The sequence below is a fragment of the Chanos chanos genome, chromosome 7 (genome assembly GCF_902362185.1).
Source record: "Chanos chanos chromosome 7, fChaCha1.1, whole genome shotgun sequence".
Taxonomy (NCBI): domain Eukaryota; kingdom Metazoa; phylum Chordata; class Actinopteri; order Gonorynchiformes; family Chanidae; genus Chanos; species Chanos chanos.
This window is the reverse complement of record NC_044501.1, coordinates 11,577,791-11,597,790: the sequence shown is the minus strand read 5'-3', so window position 1 is coordinate 11,597,790 and position 20,000 is coordinate 11,577,791. Positions and strand designations below refer to the sequence as shown.

The following is a 20,000-nucleotide window of genomic DNA, read 5'->3' as shown; positions in this document are numbered from 1 at the left end:
GAAACAAAGGAGACATTACACATTTCCCGAAGGGTGCAAAACTTAGAATACTGAACACATACAGGTCATACAATGAACAAAACAAAACAAAACAAAACATAAACAAAGATATATCATAGAATAATTTTCTATAAAATATACACATATCTGATGCGTTTGTGCACAATGCAGGGAACATTTGAAAGATCATAACCCATCTCCCCCTCTTCTCCGTTACGGACGACTCTCGGCACAGTACAGAACGTGAATTAGACTGACTGCCCTTAAAGGGACGGCTAAGCCTGCTCAGATGTATCTGAGGTCAGAAAACGATGTTAGGTTTTTGATTTTTTGAGAGCTATCCCTTTAAGGTTTCATTGTAAAGTGTCATTTGTGTGATAGCTAGGAGAATGCTAATTGAAGGAGAGGACATTCTAAGATTTTTCGGAAACGAAACGCCATTCCGAGAGCCAAGGCTTGTTTGGATTCCAACCGAAGCAGTACCTTCCTTCAGAAGGCCACCCCCCTCCCCCCCACCAAAATCCGGTCCTGTGGCGACAAAGTCATTTGTTGTCGGTTTACCGTTGGTTTTTAATTCCGTCAACTGCTGTGGTCTCTGGTTGGCTTAAAGGAGCACGCTCTTGTTTACCATTTGTAAACCATGTTCTAATTCTGAGTTGACAGCAAAAACAAACAACAACAACAAAAAACAGCAGAATTTTTGGCCCTCTCGGACTGGATTTTAGCAAACCCTGTTCTCTTGACTCTTTTCCTTCACAACCTCTATCCTCTGTCCCTCACTGTATTCTCCTAGGAGAACATACAAAGATTTATAGCAGAAAACAACTGAAGCCAAGTGATTAACACTGCGGTATCTGAGGTTTGTGAATCAATATTTTGATATGTTTTTTTTATGATATGTGTCATAATGATGAAAAACAGTGAGGTTTGTTGTTATTTTGGCACACCTTACTGTTACCCTGTTAAAACAAACAAAAAAAATAGACCACTTCATTAACATCAACTTACACTTCACTTTGATATGACTGGAATGGTGCAGCATTGAATCAATACTAAAGATCAAATGGGAATCAAAGATAAAAACACATTTAAAATGATATAATTACAATTGGGATTAAATTCAGAGACAGAAAGTGCTGGACTTGTTCCAAAGAATTATATATATATATATATGTTTTTCTTTTTTGGATCCGGTCTCAAAAATGTTAATACTGTTTTTTTTTTATGGTTCCATCATTCTAAATGGACAAACAAGAAAACTTCCAAAAAAAATAACATTTTGTACCAGTGGGAATAAACATCGGTAATAACTAAGCCAAATTAAAAAATCAAAATACTGAAAAACTATTCACTCTGTTCCCCTGAATCTAATTCCTCACATCCAAAATCTGCTCTCTCTCTCTCTCTCTCTCTCTCTCTCTCTCTCTCTCTCTCTCTCTCTCTCTTTCCTCTTTTATTTCTCTCTCCCCCTCCCTCTTCCTCCCTCAGATATGTACTCCGTCCATCTGTCTCTCCTCTCCTCTGGGCTGAGCTCCTGTCCATGGTAGCTGTGAGGGGTTTTAGGGCAGTTAGGCAGAGGTCCAGCCCCTCCTGAATGTTGATTGGCAGGTAGATATTAATCCCTGCCTGCACATTGGCCTATCCATCTGTTCATCACTCGCTCTCCTCCTCAGACGAGGGCGTGGCGGCGGCGGTGCAAGGCTAAGTGATCCGAGCGGGAAAAGCTGCGGTCACAGTCCGAACATTTAAAGGGTTTGACCCCCGTGTGTTTACGGTAATGTCGGGTCAACTCGTCAGACCGTGCAAACTTCCAAGTGCAGCCATCCCACGTGCACTTATAGGGTTTCTCACCTAAAGAGAGAGAGAGAGAGAGAGAGAGAGAGAGAGAGAGAGGGAGACAAAGAGAGAGAGGGAGAGAGAGAGAGAGAGAAAGAAAGAGAAAGGGAGAAGATGTAACTAAGTTTTTAAAACAAAATTGAATCACATATTAGGAGAACACTAATAATAACAAAAGCAGTTAGATATGTAACAGCCTGTCACAAGCTAGGGGTGAGCCACTGGGCAAATGTAGATCATGACAAAATGAACTGTTTGTGCATTTATTTACATCCGATTCTTTTATTAACCTTATTACATTTGTTTACATTCACATCTAATTCTTTTATTAACCGTATTACATATTACATTTATTTACATTCACATCTCATTCTTTTATTAACCATATTACTTCTCCCCGTGCCATACATTTCAGTTTGTTGCTGATCATGTGGCCAATAATTTAGCGATGCTGTAGAACAGTCATGCCAATGAAACTTCCTTGAATTTGATTTGAATTTGAATTTGAATTGGACAGAGAGAGGGAGAGAGACAGAGAGAGAGAGAGAGAGAGAGAGAGAGGGAGAGAGAGAGAGAGAGAGAGAGAGGAGAGAGAGAGAGAGAGAGAGGGAGAGAGAGGGAGAGAGAGGGAGAGAGAGAGAGAGAGAGAGAGAGAGGGAGAGAGAGAGAGAGAGAGAGAGAGAGAGGGAGAGAGAGAGAGAGAGGCTGACTCTCCATCAGTCTTACCTGTGTGCGTTCTCCTGTGGGCTTTCAGGTGAGAACTTTTGGTGTAAACCTTATTGCAGCCCTCAAACTCACACCTATGGATACGCCTCCTCTTGGAGTCAGGAGACTCTGACCTCCTCGGCCTCAGGCTCTCAATACTGAATGGCAACATGGACCTGGGAGAGAGGATGAAATAAAATTTATTTTAAAAACCCTTTTTGTACTGCCAGGAAGGCGTATTGACGTTATAGTAACGCAAAGGTGTTTTTTCTTCATTGTCCTCTAGATGATGCTGTTAACTTAACTGTGAGTGTATGAGAATGTTATTTATAGTTATAGCTAAGTTATTATATACATATATATAAAATTATATATATACATATATATATGTATAATTTTTTTCTAATGAGTGTCTGCATGTTATTCCACAAATTTCACAGCAGCACAAAATTAATAACATTAAAAAATCATAATGAGGGATTGTACAAAGTTTGACGTCCACTACCAATGGCGTGGTTATGCCTGTGTGGGTGTTGAACAGTAGATGGCGCCATTGCATCACAATTTCAGTGAAAGTATGTGGCATTGAAACTACAACTAAGGAGAAGACTTTCGAGCAAACACATCATTCCACACATACTGTATACATTACTGTAGACCCTATTTATATTCTGATGACTAAACAGATCCAAAATAAGACAATGAGAGATAAACTATTTTTATACATTTTGCAGCTTCTGCTATACAAACTCCACAATTCAAACACTGGATAATTCTTACAAGGAAGTTTTAAAAGATCCAATTGCTGTTATGTATAGAGCACACACACACACACACTCACATACACACACACACACACACACACACAGAGATCACAAAGGCGCACACACACACACACACACACAAGCACGCGTGAGCACACACACACACAGAGAGATCACAAAGGCGCACACACACACACACACACACACAAGCACACACGCACACACACATCACGAAGGCACACACACACACACACACACACACACACACACACACACTGCCAAGCACATGAACCCTGGCTGACCTACAGCTAAGCAGCTACAGTGTGAGTTGTTTTTTTTCTTTCTTTTTTTGGGGAATATTTGAATGGGGGGGGGGGGGGCGTCTAAAACCCCCACAGACCCACTTCCTGTTTCTCTTGAGCCGTGTGGGGTGTAAGATGGGGGGGAGGGGGGTGGGGGGTCACCTGCGGCTTTTGGCAGCCATAGAGCCATGGGGCCCTTAGAGGGAGACTGCAAACCACTAAACTTCTGCACCTTCCCTCTCAAAACTCAGAGTGAGGGAGAGAGCAAGAGAGAGAGAGAGGAAGAGAGTGATAGAGAGAGCGATTCAGAGAGAGAGAGAGAGAGAGAGAGAGAGAGAGAGAGTGAGAAAGCAATAGAGAGAAACATTCCAACATCTCATTGCCCCTCATCAGAGAGAGGGAACCAACCCAACCTAGCCCATCAAACACTGTCTTTTCCCTCTGCCACAAAATCCTCTCACAAACACCACATAAGCCCAAGACCTTCTGATCAGATCTGGCATGTCAAAACCTTTTACACACACACTCATTTTCTCTGCAATGCCTCCAAATCCCCGTACAATTAGTGTGTACGCACACAAGCCTCTGGTCTCCCCGTGTGGTGAGATTCCGTGTAGAATATGTTGGCAGATGAACCACAGATGTAGGAATGGGAAACTGCCGTCTAGAACCGGAGTCGGGGTTTTTTTTTTTCCGTCTTTTGTTTGTATGTTTCCCTCTGGACAAGCTCAGAGGGGCTTTCCAATGGCGGAACGTGCCTCCGGCGTCACTGACCTGGAGTCATTTTTCTGAGGTCGCTTGTTAAAAGATGTTATGCGACCTGGAGGCTCGTCGGCTGATCCCGGATCAGTGTTGAAATGTACGCGGGACTGCGGAGCGAAAGAGTGTACTGGTCTAACCTCACACCTGTGTTTAACAAACAGTTCGGCCTCAGCCAGAACCTCCCTCGGAGACTAGAGGGAACAATCCCTCTAAACAATGGCACTGTCTTTCATCCTACTGTCCACCCCCACACACACAGTCTCTCTCTCTCTCGCTCTCTCTCGCTCTCTCTCGCTCTCTCTCTCTCTTTACATGAAATTTTTTAGAGAAGATAGACTCAAACATTAGATTAGTCATTGATATGTTAGTAATCTCTCTTTCTCTCTCTTCCTTCCTTCCATCCTTCCTTCCTTCCTTCCATCCTTCCGTTTTGTCTTTTCTTTCTTTCTTTCTTTCTTTCTTTCTTTCTTTCTTTCTTTCTTTCTTTCTCACACCAAGAAATCTGGGAGGAGATGTGTACCCACCAAATCCGAACACACACACACACACACACACACATACACACACGCATGCACGCACACACGCACGCATGCGCACACGCACATCACACACACACACACACACACACACACACACACACACTACCACACTGTCACTTTCACAAACATGCAAGCATTCATTTAACCCATCCATTGTCTAATGTCCACCACTGGGGATCTCCTGAGAGATGGTGGTTCCAGACCCAAAGGGTCCATCCAGACACACCCAGAGCCTGTCTCATGGTAGCCCACTCACAGGTTTCCCCCGTGGGCATGATGAATATGAAAGAGCTCCCGACACAAACCTGATCTCCACAGAGAGACTTGCCTTATTAATGAGCTTCACCTTGGGTTGAGCTAGCCTCTCTCTCTCTCTCTCTCTCTCTCTCTCTCTCTCTCTCACACACACACACACACACACACACCTGCTCATCCACCATTCCTTCAGAAGGGCCAAGTCCATTAATAATAATGATGAATTCACCCTGTCAGAGAGTACCTCTATGAAATTCTACCACACTAAGAGACAAAAGCAGACAAAACCCCCCCAAACCAGTGCAGACAGAACAATGGCACGGAAAAGCCCTCTGGAAAAGCTCTAACATACACACAGAATCCAAGCTTGGCACAGATAACAGCGGTACACTGAAAATGGCCATGGCTTGGTTGAATGTTTGGATACCTTACTTCCGTTTGGTTCCATTAGAGGGTTATAACATGTATAGTCTTGAAAAATTGACCAAATTACCCAAAATTTTGCATCCACTTCACAAGTGTATGATATTATAACAGTCAAAAGCTAATGCAGTCAGTTACATCCTAATATGATTTAATATCATATTATTATGAAAATCTTGACCTGATTATCGAGATTAATTAAATAATCCCAGATTCAGGTTACATTTTAGTCTCTGAATTCAGTAATCTTAGGAAAGATCGCTGTGCTATGTAGATTCTTTTGCTATCATTTATAGGGCACAATAATCTGTCAGATTAGAATTGTCTTTGAACAGGATCAGATTAGGATAGATTGTATAATTTACAGGATGGTGTGGGACTTACTCTTGCACTGCTCTGGTGATGGATAGTGCGGTGGAGCCCGTCTCATTCACACTGTCCAAGGTGACACTGGGCAGGTCATCATCCTCACTATCGCTGTGGGATCGCCGTGGCGACAGGCCATCTGGGATTCTGTGTGTGACTGGGAACGAGAAACCAGCAACAATGGTGTGTTTCAAATGGAAAAAACAGAACACGGTACTCGACACATCACTATTCCTCTATAATGTGCTGATTAGGCGAACCAGCCAAAAAAGAGAAGTTCAGTTTTGTGCAAACATTACTGTAAATCAGTTGTAAAAGGGGTGCTACTTTGTTTTTCTTAAATGAAAGTACTGCTTGAGAAGGGGGGGGGGGGGCGGGGGGCGCTTGCTCGAAAAGCCGTCGGAATATCTCACGGTTTGTGTTTTTCGTGTTGTTTGACGTCTGGCCTTGTTTCCATGGAAACCTCACAAGACACAGCAGACAAGGAGGGCAAGAACCCTCAAGAAAGAGATAGTCATTATATGTGTGTGTGTGTGTGTGTGTGTGTGTGTGTGTGTGTGTGTGTGTGTGCGCGTGACTGAGTGTGTTTACGCTTGTGCGGCGGTGTATGTGTGTGTACGCGAATGATGATCTATGTATTCTGTGGAAGTCAGAGCGGAAATGAATGTCTGTAAAACTGGCCTGAGTGTGTATTCGTGCCTGATTTTTCAAACTTCTTCTTTGCGTTTGGTTGTTGGTGCACGTGTGGATTTCTGTTTGTAATTAAATTCCAGTTAGTTATGTGCTTGTATGAGAATGAGGGCAAAAAAAGAAGTGGCCATTTAGAAATCTCCCAGTCACTGTAAGTTAAGAACAGCATTTCATGTAATTCACAGAAAAACACTATGAGATGTAGAAATGGCCGTCTTTATTCAGCAAAGCTCTCTTATCCTCTATGTGGTACTGGCCTGCTCTCATAGAAAAGAGGATGAAAAGGAGAGAGAGAGAGAGAGAGAGAGAGAGAGAGAGAGGGTGGAAGCCACACAGACCATTAGGACTGGTCCTCCTGCCCAGGGGGCAGTTACATTTTCCCTGGGTGGTTGAGGAAGAGGAAAAGAGAGAGAGAGAGAGAGAGAGAGAGAGAGAGCTCTGAAAAAAAGAGTGGGAGTCCTCTGTCTTTCTCTGCTGAATCTGTTAAGGAGATGTTACTCTACTCCGCTCAGCTCTGCGCCTCCAAGAAAAGGCCATCGCAAAAATGATGAAAAAAAAAAAAAAAGAAAAGAAAAAGGCCATATGTAACCACTTGTAAGTACTCCAAAGTTCTACAGAGAATGTCAAAACACTTCTACTACGTGTTTTTTTTTCTTTTCTTTTCTTTTTTTTTTTTGAATAAATTCTGGAATATTCCTGGTTGATGTCCCTTACGGTACATTAGTACTGTCCCTCAGCTGAGTGTGGCCAGCCTCAGATTTTGACTTAGCCTGTATTTCCTGTGGGAGTGAGGGCTGCTGCCTGTTACACAGAATAAACATATGGGAACACAATGGACTCTGAGGATCTGGCAGAGTTGTCTTAAACTTGGAAGGGATCTGGGTTCTGTCACTGACTCGCCACAACTATGAGAACTGAGCGACAAGCTTCTTTAAACACTAGATGTTCACTCACTGAATGGGAGAGAGAGGGAGAGAGTGAGAGAGCGAGAGAGAGATGGGGGGGGGGTTCTCCAAACACATAAAAAGACTATAGTGACATATGTGTCATATTTAAGGATTACTTGAATTACGCTTCTGCTCCTAAAGGTATTTTTTCTGTACATTACATGAACACTACACAAACGAATTACTTAAAAAATGTAAAAAAAAAACCAAGTTTTTATAATTAAACATTTATACGCATGGCATTTAGACAGTAGGATTGATTGTCCACTGTCTCAGACCATGGATCCTGGAGAAAACGTTCCAAAATTCTCAGGGAACGCAACTGCTGCTTTTAGATGTCAATCTTCTGCCTTTAGATGTCAACTGATTTCAATAAAACTATATATCTGCTAACAATACGTCCATTGCCTGTCCCGATAAGATCTGTCACCTTCCCCATAACACCGTCTCTTTCATGAGTTTATTGTCCTGGTCTCAGACAAAAACAGGAAAACATACAGGAAATGACATATTATTAGATCTTTCCCTCACCTTTCCCTTGTCTCCTGTTTTCCTCAAGCAGTGGAACCATTAGGCCTGCTGTTCCCAGAGAGCCAGCGTAGACCAAGGGTACAGGCTGTACCACCACGGGGACCCTCCGCGGATGGAGGTGAACCGGGCTGTGGCAGGGGGGTACGGGGTGGGCCATGTGGAGGAACGGCTGCCCACGCAGCCCCGCGGGAGGGGACGTCACCACAGGACAGGGGCTCGATGGTGAAACTTTGGGTCGGGGGACCGGGGTGATGACCGAGGGAGAGGAAGATGAAGGGGAAGATGAGGATGATGAAGATGACGACGGTGATGAGTGTTTGGTGGGAGTGATGGGAGGGGACCGGGAGGAGAAACGTAACGAAGATAATGAGGACGCTGGGGAAGATGACAGCGACGACGACAACGACAATGATGATGATGATGATGATGATGATGAAGATGGGGAGGTTCTGTTTTTGTTGGTGGACAGGTCCACAGGCTCTGTTTGGGTCTGGTACAGGTCTGTGGGAAAACGTCTCTCTATATTACGCGGGCGAAATCTTCCATCCATCACCAGAACTCCCATCTCTGGGTATCCGTGCATTTCAGGTGACTGTGAGAGGGGACAATCAGATGCACAATAATATTAATAAAACTACCATTATGCACAATGTTATATAGATATTTTATATTTCACTAAATACGTTTTCAGACACGTTTTAATGAGTGACACAGACCAAGGTAACACTATTTTAGCGGCTTGACCGAATGTTTTTTGGGGGGGGGGTGTTTTTTGGTCATTAATCAAGACTTGACTCAGAGCGGGAGCATCTGGAGACGAAGGAGGGACAGAGCGTAAACATGTTTATTAAACTCACTCATCCACAACGAGTAAGAAAAAAGGTGGGTGAACATGTCAATACTTATTTCTGCATCTCTTGTGCGGTTTCTTTGGAAGCTCCTATTCTGGAATGGAACATGTTTTGAAACTTCGTTTCTCTCTCCCCCTCTCTCGCCCTGTCACTCCTCACCCTCTCCATCTCTCCGACCCGTCCCCTCCCACGCGGTCTCCATCCAGCTCCCTCGTTCGGGGGGCTACTGGTTATTACGGCTAATTTTCCGAATCCGAATGGCTTCTGGTCAGAAAGGTTTAATGGGGAGCGAAACGTTTCCAAGAAAGAGGCTTGGCCGCCAGCCCGTTCAAACAAGGAGCACGTTCTGTGTGTTCGTAAAGTCAGTTGATTTAGAGTGTTGTCTCTCTTTGAGCTGACGCACTTCAAAGCTCTGCTATGTGGCCCACGCACATCCTGCAAACGAGCTGCTTTGCCACTCACTCGAGCATCTACAGCTGATACCGGCATGTAAACTAGGCTACACACAATGTATAAAATCGTACGGTGTGTGTTCATGCACATCTCCTGGCATTTAACCTCGGCTTGAACCTCACCCACCCCACAAGGATAAACATTTCTCAACACTCAGAAAGCTTTTTCGACCGTATTGTACGTGAGATAATGAGACGGAAAAAAAAAAACGTTCAGCCACTGCAGTACTGTCATGCTCTACGTACTCCTTATAAACACAGTTTAAAACAATGGAACAAAGGAAGGACTCTGTGTGCCTGGCTTTAATGTTATGCTGGTTAGCTTTGACTCCTTACCCGTCGCTGGGACTCCACTGGCTCTGTTTTGACTCGTAGGATTGGCATCCCATCCAGCATTAACATTGTGTGTCAACAAGGAGTCTGAGGGAGGATGGAGACACATATAGCAACAGATGACTTCACTATTTTCCATCAAAACATTTGTAACCGCCTTCCATGGCTTTTAGCAGTGGCTTCAGAGAACATAGGGGTGTGTAGTTGCTAGAACATTAAAAAAAAAAAAAAAAAAAAAATTTGGTCGTGCTCTCAAATGTCTCCAAACAGTCACTCATGTAATGTAGTTACAGTCTTTGGCAAAGTAGTTGAAGTAGTGTTTGTACTGATGTGGTACAAACAGTACTAATAGTAATAACAATAGCAGCAAGAGTAGTAGTAGTAGTAGTAGAAGTAGTAGTAGTAGTGTGTGTGTGTGTGTGTGTGTGTGTGATTGTGAGAAAGAGAGAGAGAGAGAGAGAATGTGTTGCCTAAAGAGAACTTAGAGGAGGAAACAGGAGGTTATATCTGACAGCGTGTGACAATTAGGCCTCACCAGGGGGTGAGTGTAATGAAGTGTGAGAATCAGATTACGATGCTCTTTACAGTATGACTGCTGCAGAAGACCAGAGCAGATGCTCTGCCTCATGGAGGTGTTCAGCCATTTAAGACCACTACCCAATAACATTTCTGCTCTTCAGCCCCACCGAAGAACAATGAACCACACAGATAAAGGCGCTGTAATGCTGAACGCATAAATGATTTTGTTACAGAATGTAAAACTTTCATTTGCTTGAGCGAGAGTAAAAGCAGTTTGTCTGACTGATGTTATCTGATTGTCCCGTTGTGTTATTACATGTGATGAGAATCAGAAGAGAACTGCAAAAAAAAAAAAAAAAAGAAGAAAAGAAAAGAGAAAAGTGAAATGCCAGCACAGCACGCATCTTCATAACAAATCGCCTCCTACACTCCAGCAGCAGGAAACTGGAGCAAAACTCTTAACCCTGAAAGACGCGTAAAAATACATTCTAAACCTCTAAACGTGTTTTTTTTTTTTTTATCTTGCATTGTTCAGCTTGTTTTTTTTGGTTACCACTTCATTAATACATTCAGTTGCTCAGTACAAGTTAGAGGTCTCACATATTGGAATGAAATTTGCTATGAGGGTTTTACCAGAGGATTTAAATTGTGCTTAGCTTAGCTAGTGGTGCTACGTTATTAGGATTCAAGTAACGAGCCTATATATTGTGCCCTGTCACGATTCTTCTACCGAAGACGTTATTTGGACACGGACCGATTCGATATGGTGGGTAATCTCGTCCAAATTTTGAATGTTCAACAACAGCAAGCGTGCGTAGAAGAATGCGTTAAAAAAAAAAATCATTCTTCAATATCACATGACCTTGGAACAGGCCCCAGGTCATTAAAGGTCATGTTGTCTTGCAAGGCTTTTGTAACTCAGCAACTCTCTGTAACACGGTGATGAATGGCGCTGGTTGTTTACGTGAGGAAATAACCTGCACTTACGTTGCTGGTTCAAATCGTTTGCTGATTCAGGAGTCACTGTGCATTGTAAACCTGCTGACTGGGGTGGCCTCTACTGCCCTGACCCGCTTTTCTTTTTTTTTTTTTCTTTCCCTTTGCTCCGCTTAACTGCCTTACCCTGGACCCTGCCACAACCAGACAGGAAAGTCGCAGGAAACGGGTGGGGTCCCGGCTTGCTGTACCCAATTACGAATCTGAGCTCCAACACCATGTGTGTGTTTATAAAGAGGTGTGTGTGCGTGTATATATATGTGTGTGTGTGTGTGTGTGTGTGTGTGTGTGTGTGTGTGCGTGTTTATAGAGAGAAAAGAACGCCCAGACCCATTTTAATGGCACCGCTCTGTGGACACTGCGCTTCCTGATACACCCTGCGTTTGTATTCGCTAGAGGGATCCCATTTTAAAGCTCCACGCCGTTCAAGCACCAACGCCCTGTTGGACGCCTGAGGTTATGCTTCGGGAAATGGAGGACCGTATCCTACATGACTGTGTCAAAGCAATACCTTGTATAACTGCTTGCAACACACCCATTGGATCAGTCAGAGGTGCGCTCTATGGTGAAACTGCATTGCCTCTGTGAACTTAAGTTAGTCCATGTCCTCCAGCTTTACAAGGGTCTGGTCATGTTCTGTTTGGTCTACAGTTCTGAATACAGGTCAAGAGGCCAAGGTTGTGAAGACTGGTTCCAGTAATGTGTGTTATGGGATGGATCCTGTGGAACAGTGGATTGACTGTCTGTGTTTTTTTTGTCTCTCACGTCGATGAGAAAAAAAGATCCCACACTTCACAGGGATATGAAAGCAGGGACTTGCCATGGGGCTGAGTTGCAAATGTGTTGGTCAGTTTCATCAGATAGCAAGGTTGACGCGGCATGACTTCCTTCCTTAAAGTCGGTTCCTTCTCCAGCTCGCTATGATAGAAAAAAAAAAGAGAGAGAAAACCCTGCCTCGCTTTTACCCACACACTTCTGCGCAAACATCTCTCTCCAAGCGATAATTTCCTTCGCCCTGCCCTACCCTATCCTCCACCTCCGCCCGTTTACGCCAACACCAGATAACAAAGACATCTGCATTTCTTACAGACCTACATTCTCCTGTCTGTTTCTTTTTTTTTCTTCTTCTTCTTCTTCTTCTTCTTTTTATTTTTTTTCCCCCCCTTTAGCGGCTTTTTGCCAAACGCCGAGTGACTTCAGACTTTCCATTTCACTAGCGAGAACTCATTTTCCTTGGCAGGAAGAGTCGACTGGGGGGGGGGGGGGGAGTGGGGGGGGCCTGCGTGGCCACGCCAGGACATTGTTGAACGGAGCTCAGGAGAGGTGTGCTGTTTCACCGTCTGTTTGGATCTCCCGATCCACAGAGCGCAAAACCTCCCGTAACTCAGGTCCCGTCCCAAGTGACGCTCAAAAACAAAGCAAAGCAAAACAAGACAAAACTTAGTGACGTGGTTCAGAGTGTCCCGCTTACGGGCCCTGGGTGATTTATCTGAGGTACGTTTCGTGTCCAACCAGGTGTCAGCCAAAAAAAAAAAAAAGACTCTCCAAACATCAGAGACCTGAGCAGTGTTCCTCACACTCAACGCCTATTAAATTAGTAGCTTATACTCTCTTGACTGCCAACAATGAGTCCTTCTCTGTCTTTAACATAGACAGTGAGCTCATAGGTGTTGCTATGACTATGAATACCTGGACAGTTAAGGGCGAGTGCCTCCCAGTACACTTCAGTGCCAGATGAGTTACTTATAGATGGTCCGTATTAAATGCTGATGTGAGGTTATTTATCATCAACGGTTGTCAAGGATCGTAGCAATAAATTGCAGATCCGGTAACGGGACCAGCCATATGCTGGTTTTTACAATACTCTTTGCCTCTATATGAATGTGAACTCTCACTACTGTACAGTCAAGCCTTTGTCTGACAATTCACGTTACGCCCGAGTGCTAACTGTTAAATAAACACTGAAGGCTGTCTCCTGCAGGTTGCCCCGCGAACGACTTTTAATTCTGAAATTCACTCCTCTGCACTTCAGAAAACTGGCCAAACGGGGCTCCTACAGACATGTGTTATCAATTTAGAGTCAACCTGGAACACCCCTCTTTAATCCGTCAGTGTAGACACATTTCAGAGTCGTATTTACTCACCCCATGTGGGGCCTGTATGGTCTCTTACAGTATGTACTAAGTTCAGACGTTCATGGCGACTATATGTGGAAACTGTGATTGAAGACAAATGGTGCACATTTTCAGCCTGTTAGACTGGTAATACTCCAAATGATCATCTCCCATTTATGATCAATACATAAAGATTTATGAATTAACTGAGTGGATGTACATGAACCATGAAAGGTAAAGAGGTCACAAGTACTCTATTTCTCAGTCTCGCAAGCAACTGAAACAAAGTCTTTGGCGTGCGAAACTACTTCTTTATTTTTATTCTTGGGCTGGGACTATGAGGGCTCCGTCACTTGTTTTCTTGCACCCTGCTGCTTAAGGACAACTGACAGATGGTGTAAGAGTTTCCAATGTGTATAGCCTTTAATATGACCGTCACATTACTCCCAAATACCTCCACAGTCACTGCTATGACTGGTTCTTGGTGTTCTCGAGCATAAAGAATGCGAACAGAAGACATCTGAAGCTCACTCGCGCTATTCAGTCGGACACGGGCAGACAGATGTGTATAATTTGATGTGAACTGTTGAACTGTGCTCTGTCAAACTGTTTATTATCAGAGTTCTGGCACACGTGCGTTACGCAATGCCGAAGGGCCATTTTGGCGATATTGCACAACAGCTCTCTTTTTTTGGCTGGATGAGTTCTACAAAAAAAAAAAAAAAAAACCCCAACACGCTTCAATAATAAGCCTAATACGAAGCAGGGAAGAGACACAACGTAAACAACCAAACATTTACAACCCACTGGGGACTTTTTATCACTACCTTATTGAGCCAGGTGACTGAGTTCTTGCCAAACAATGTCCTCAATTAATTGATTGAGGACAGAATATAAACAACAACAACCATTGTGTTTCCATTTTGGCTTTAAACAGGGACAAGCTTTGTGCGTGTGTGCATCTGTGAAGGTTCAATAAGGTGTTGGAGCCTGGTGCGCAGCTGGAAGCGATCCGCCAGCATTCCCAGAGGACCCTTCAGGCTTGCAGGGCAGGCCATCGGTTGTCCCAGCTGTCCTCGACATTGTGGGAAAGCCCAGCTTCTTCTATAGATGTGTCAGAAACCCTCAACCCTGAAGAGCAGCGGGGAAGTGCCAGTAACCAAGCATGATAACTAGCTTGACCGCTGGCCGCTAGGAAACCATAGATCATACAATCGCTTGAGTAAAACCTCCCCCCCTTAAGAAAAAAGCCCAGACAGAATTCCGAAAGATAAAAATGCGAAAAACTTCTCATAAATGACTGAAACTTACACATGTGCCAGGGTGAAGAACCTTATATCAGTCACCGCGACTATTTCAGCCTTCTGAACCATTGAACCTCACCTTATGCTTCATCTTTGCTTCTACACATGAGTGAACAATTTTTGTCACTGTCGCCCTTTAGTATCTACGCGGACATCCCACCTCTTCTTCCTTACAACTGAAACAGCTGTGCTTGTGTTCCTACACCACATGTCCTCATGGAATTGGGCAAGTAATGTTGCTCTTTGTCCTCTATTTTTCTCCAGCTGAAAGTACTGCAGCTGTAACTGTTAATGGAAGGTTGGGAGGTGGTGGGAAGGGGGGGGGGGGGGGGGGGGGGGGTGTTGTTAAGTGTTGGTGAGGGGTAAAGGAACGTGTAAGGGTGAGTGTAAATGTTCAGCGTCACAGCTCCTAACTCAAGCCAGCCAGCAACACGTTGACATGATCACAGCGCCCCACAAGCCGCCCCATGTGACAGCCTGTTAGCTTGTAACTGATCCCTCTAGAGTTTCCAGCCCCGCCCCCACCCCCCCCCCCCCAAACCTTTCCCTATCCCTACCCTTCCACTGGAGGTCCGATAGCTTCACCAGGGTGGCAAGAGAATAGGGGCCAAACGTCAAAGTTCAGGCCACAATGTCCAGAGGAAGTACATCCGCTCTAGGGCCCGAAGCTCTCTGTGGCTTTTCCAGAGGTCTGGTCTCTTTTTGTAATGGGGCAACCAGTTGCAAGGGAGACCCCCCTCAGTTCCTCTACGGTAACAACCCTACCTCTTCCTCTGTGTAAGAGTATGAGTCATAGTTCCACTGGAGCTTCGATAGTTTCGGCTGTTGGCAGAGGGGAGTGAATTGTTTGTGTTTTTTTGTGAAGAGTGAAAATAGATCTCATCAAGTTTCACAACGGAAGATCTAAATGTTAGAAGAGTTTCTATGCGTCCTCTTTCTTTATTTTTATGTCTGCGCTAAACAGATGTGTATATCCGTGTTTTGTCTACAGCTGAAGATATGAGCGCTTTGAAGAAAAAAAAAAAATGCTATAAGCTTTTTGCTTCTATATTGTGAAATGTTTTCAGACTCAGACTAGTTACAAACTGAGAGTTTTGAAGGAAATGTTAGTTCTCAAGAGACTGTGTTCTGTCCCCCCCCCCCCCCCTCTTCTTTGTGGTTTATCTCTTTGCTTTGGTTTCGTTCACATAAAAAAAAAATGGCCTAGTCAGATTTATAGTCTGTCTTGAAGTTTAAACTGCAGTCATGTTTGCATGGCCGACTCTCTCTCAGCCCTCCTACACACAGCTAGGACAACAAACACCGCAGAGGTGAACCTGCTGGGGTCACGGGTCAAAGGGGTCAGGCCCGGGCGAAAAAATCTACGGGAAAAGTTTGCTTACATTAATGGATGTTTCAGCTGGACAGGTCCTCAGAGTACGGAGGGTCCTAAAGACCTCAGCAGTCTCGCCTCATGACTCCACGCTAAAAAACTCCAAGGCTCTGAGTGCAAGGGTGGTAGTCAGCAGCTATTAATCAGGGAAGACGCAGAGGAAAGGGGGGAAAAAAAAAAACCCTCAGGTGTGCTTTTATGCTGCGTAACAGATTTTTGATCCGGTCGAATAATTCAATTTTTTTAACTTCGTTTAAAATCTTCTCTCTTTAAATATACTGGACCTCCTTATATATATCTGTACTATCTCCGTATTTTCAGATACATCAGTGCATTGTGACGTGCACCGAACACATTGTTGCTGTTCATTACACATATTTGAAATACGTGCAACAAGTTGTACTCAAACAGTCATTTTGCAATTTACGTCTGGGCTTACTGTGTAAATACGCTATTACTGAACTTAATAAAACTGTAACCGCAGAATGCCATTAGCTTTGAGAACTTAATGGAGTGGATCAAATAAACCCATCACAGTTCCTTTAAGCAAAAAAAAAAAAAAACCAAAAAAAAAACTTTGGCAACCATGCAGCCACTGAAGCAATCATCCACAATTATCAAACATAGAACCCCCAACGGGGCTAAGGACAGAATCAGCACTGCCCCAGTCCTTAGCCACTGCCCTGTGTGCTCAAACACTGTTTACTCAGTTGATTAGAGAAGCTTGTCTTTTCTATGCTGCATTTACTCCCATGTTTGAGAGACATGTCAAGATCTGGAGACATTCCAGCATAAATATTGGACAGTAAATGAAAACCGCTCCGTAGGGGTGGAGGTGGAGGGGGTGGGGGTGGGGAGGGGGTGTAGGGGGTAGATACTGTCGCTTATGCTGTATGCAGAGCGTAGCAGGATTATCAGTGTACCTCTGGCTTTTAGGAAGTAGCCTGAACTTAAACCGTGGTGTCAGACAGATGGGGGAAGAAAAATGCATATCTGGCTGACAGACTCAAGTTATTGGGAAGCACCGTAAAATGAGGCGCTGATCCGGATTAGCTACATTAAGTGAGCTCTTATAGTAAATATCAGGGCAGATGATGTAATGTTTTAGTGGTGCCCAATGTAAAATCCACTGTGATTGCAGAACCCGAGAACGCTGATCAAAAAAAGCGTCAAAACAACAAAGGCAGTAATCAACAAAACAACAACAGCAATCAAAAAAAAAAGCAACTGCAGTAAACAACAATAAATAATTCACGTTATAACGACCATCATGACTATCACCGTAATTAGCGTTCTTATGGATTCTGATAATAGTCAAGGCTTATAAATATGTTGCATCAAATAAATGATGTTCAATTTATTTATTTTTCTTTTTTTATGCGAAAGTGTCACAGGAATGAATAGCACTTGTGGACAAACTGGTTAATGAATGACAGCTGCCCTATAAAGTGTACAAGAACCTGAAAAGACGAGTTGACAGCAAAAGATGAAAAAAGAAACAATACAGACCTTGTTTGAAGCTCTACAGTGTGAGAAGTGCTATCCTCAGAGCTTCTCCCCTTTTTTTCCCCTTCCTCTCTCTCTCTCTCTCTCTCTCTCTCTCTCTCTCTCTCTCTCTCTCTCGTCTAGAGCACTCTCGATGTCTGTCGTTACCTCTCTGTGACTCTCTTGCTCTCTCTCTCTCTCTCTCTCTCTCTCTCCCACCCTCCCCTCCTCCTCTGTGTGTTACTCAGAAGGAAATGAATGGAACAGTCTCCCAGCACTGTTGTACTCGCAAAAGCCCAGGTCACATGACTGCTCTGAATGAGGGAGTGGGAGGACCCTTAGGCTGTCAGAGCAGAGGACAATGTACACCCAGCCCCTCACAAAGTATGTTACCAAGCGCTCTCTCTCTCTCTCTCTCTCTCTCTCTCTCTCTCTCTCTCTCTCTCTCTCTCTCTGTCTAGAGAGGGACTGGTGGGGGGCACTTTGACTCAGCTAGGAAGCAGAAGATTGCCTTAGAGCTTTCAACTGTTGAGTTGCGAAACAGGGGGGTAGAGAAAAAACAAACAGACGTACAGATAGACGCAGACAGTAGATGGATGAGATTGGCGAGCGAGAGAGAGAGAGAGAGAAAAAAAAAGTAACATTGAGGAAAGAATGACATGGATTTGAATCTGAGGAAAGACAGAGCACTTGGCTATTTCAAAAGCGAACATTAATCATCGTAAATCTTATGACCTATTAGTGACGTGAGAGATGAATCAAAAGTAAAACGTTTTCCAGCCAAGCTGGTTCTGATATGCCTTGATAATTAAAGACACTAATCGAACGCCAGTGTGACAGGGAATTTGTATAGGAACATAACTGTAGCCAGCAACTGGAACTAGAACTGGAACTAATTTAGGATTCTGATTTAAAAACTGCAGTGCATGTTTAACAGTCACTCTTTTCCTCTGTGCTGCAATCAGGCCGTACTGCAACCACATACACACAGACTGTGTACAGCTTCAAGAGTTTCACCTGATTCCTTATTGCAACACTGTTCTCATGTTATTGCAGAAAGACAGAGAGAGAGAGAGAGAGTGTGTGTGAGAGAGAGAGAGAGAGAGAGAGAGAGAGAGACAAATATGCTTACATGTACAGAACTGAAACCCTCACACCTAAAGAGATGCAGTGAGAAAGAAAGCAAGCAAGAAAGATAGAAACAAAACAAGAAAAAACAAAGCAAAACAAACAAAACAAAACAAAAAAACTAAAGCCACAGAGTGAATGCAATACTAGCATTTCCTTCTTTGGCTTTTCGGAGCTTTTGATTAGCTGGAGGCAGACTGGTGGAAAATATTTTTTTTTTCTTTTTCTTTTTTTTTTTTCAGGGGCTGATTGGCAAGAACCATTCCTGCACGGTTCAAAAGGTCCAAGCCACTGTGGTAAATATTATCCCCATTGCTTAGGCACTTATCACAGGAGCAGCTACGTCAATGACCCGCCGGGGTGGTACTGTTTGTGAAACGCTATACAAACTGGGACTGTGCTGTACAATCAGAGCCCACTCTTGCTTCAGGGGTGGAGGAGATGACCTTGATGTCATGATAGTTGTAAGGTTGTCATAGGGGTGTGTGTGTGTGTGCGCATGAGAGAGAGACAGAGAGAGAGAGAGAGAGAGAGAAAGAGGGAGAGATTGTGGATGAAAAAAAGATTCACAAAATCTCAGCTACTGTGTTGTGTCTGACCCCAACATTCAATCGCCATGTCATTTGTATTATACACAATGAGTAGTAAGAAGTGTCTCTGCCCTTCCCTTACATGTTCATTAGGCAGAGCCGTGATACGCTCCCAGTTGTCAGTGAATCTCCTCACAGCGTTCTGTAGTGTGAAGGCGAAAAAAAAAAAGAGGGGCCAGCGTTATAACCAGTTTGTCATTCCTCCTGTTCCTGCCCCATCATCTGCCCCTAAGGTCTTGGCTAATGAACTACCAGCACGTCCCCTCTGATGAGCCTCAGTCGTCCAGAGCTGTCGGGTGGGTGTGGGTGGAGGTGGAAGTGGAGGTGGAGGTTGGGGGGGGGGGGGCAGCGGAGGGGGGGGGGGGTGTTTTAGCCAGAGGTGGGGCTAATTGAAAGGGGAAGGGAGGTTGTTCTCAATGGAGGCCACCGCTCATCGGTTTCCATAGCAACTGGGTCTCTTCCACCTTCTCTTGCTCTCTCTTGTGCTTTTGTAAAGGTGTGAAGTGGAGGTGGAGAGGTAGAGAAGGCTGTCTCTCTCTCTCTCTCTCTCTCTCTCTCTCTCTCTCTCCAGAGAAACTAAACCCACTCAGTTCTCCAACAGAGAGACACTCTTGCCCGGGGGGCCACACACAGTTTCACTCGTTGGGGATCAGAGACAGTGTCACTGTGGCTGGACCTCACCTGTGCCTTGATTCAAACAGCCGTATACACAGAGAAGAGTAATAACAAATACTTG

At 44.2% G+C, this 20,000-nt stretch overlaps 1 protein-coding gene across 1 annotated transcript; it reads right to left on the bottom strand.

Annotated features, from left to right (window-relative positions):
* Positions 1 to 1,444: 1,444 nt before the first annotated feature.
* klf12a (Kruppel like factor 12a) lies at positions 1,445 to 17,953 on the bottom strand. Its single transcript, XM_030779931.1, has 6 exons — positions 17,571 to 17,953; positions 9,760 to 9,843; positions 8,121 to 8,712; positions 5,971 to 6,109; positions 2,563 to 2,717; positions 1,445 to 1,851 (listed from the first exon to the last, which is right to left on the bottom strand). The coding sequence occupies exons 2-6, from the start codon at positions 9,823 to 9,825 to the stop codon at positions 1,670 to 1,672; spliced, it is 1,134 nt and encodes a 377-aa protein (XP_030635791.1). The 5' UTR covers positions 9,826 to 9,843; positions 17,571 to 17,953; the 3' UTR covers positions 1,445 to 1,669.
* Between the last annotated feature and the right edge of the window lie 2,047 nt (positions 17,954 to 20,000).

Excerpts from the sequence above, each read along its gene's own strand:
- klf12a (XM_030779931.1), bottom strand. The coding sequence starts at position 9,825 with ATGTTAATGCTGGATGGGATGCCAATCCTACGAGTCAAAACAGAGCCA. Across the intron at positions 6,110-8,120 it reads AAACAGGAGACAAGGGAAAG|TCACACACAGAATCCCAGAT; the intron begins GTGAGGGAAAGA and ends TCTCGTTCCCAG. Across the intron at positions 1,852-2,562 it reads CCACAGGAGAACGCACACAG|GTGAGAAACCCTATAAGTGC; the intron begins GTAAGACTGATG and ends CTCTCTCTTTAG.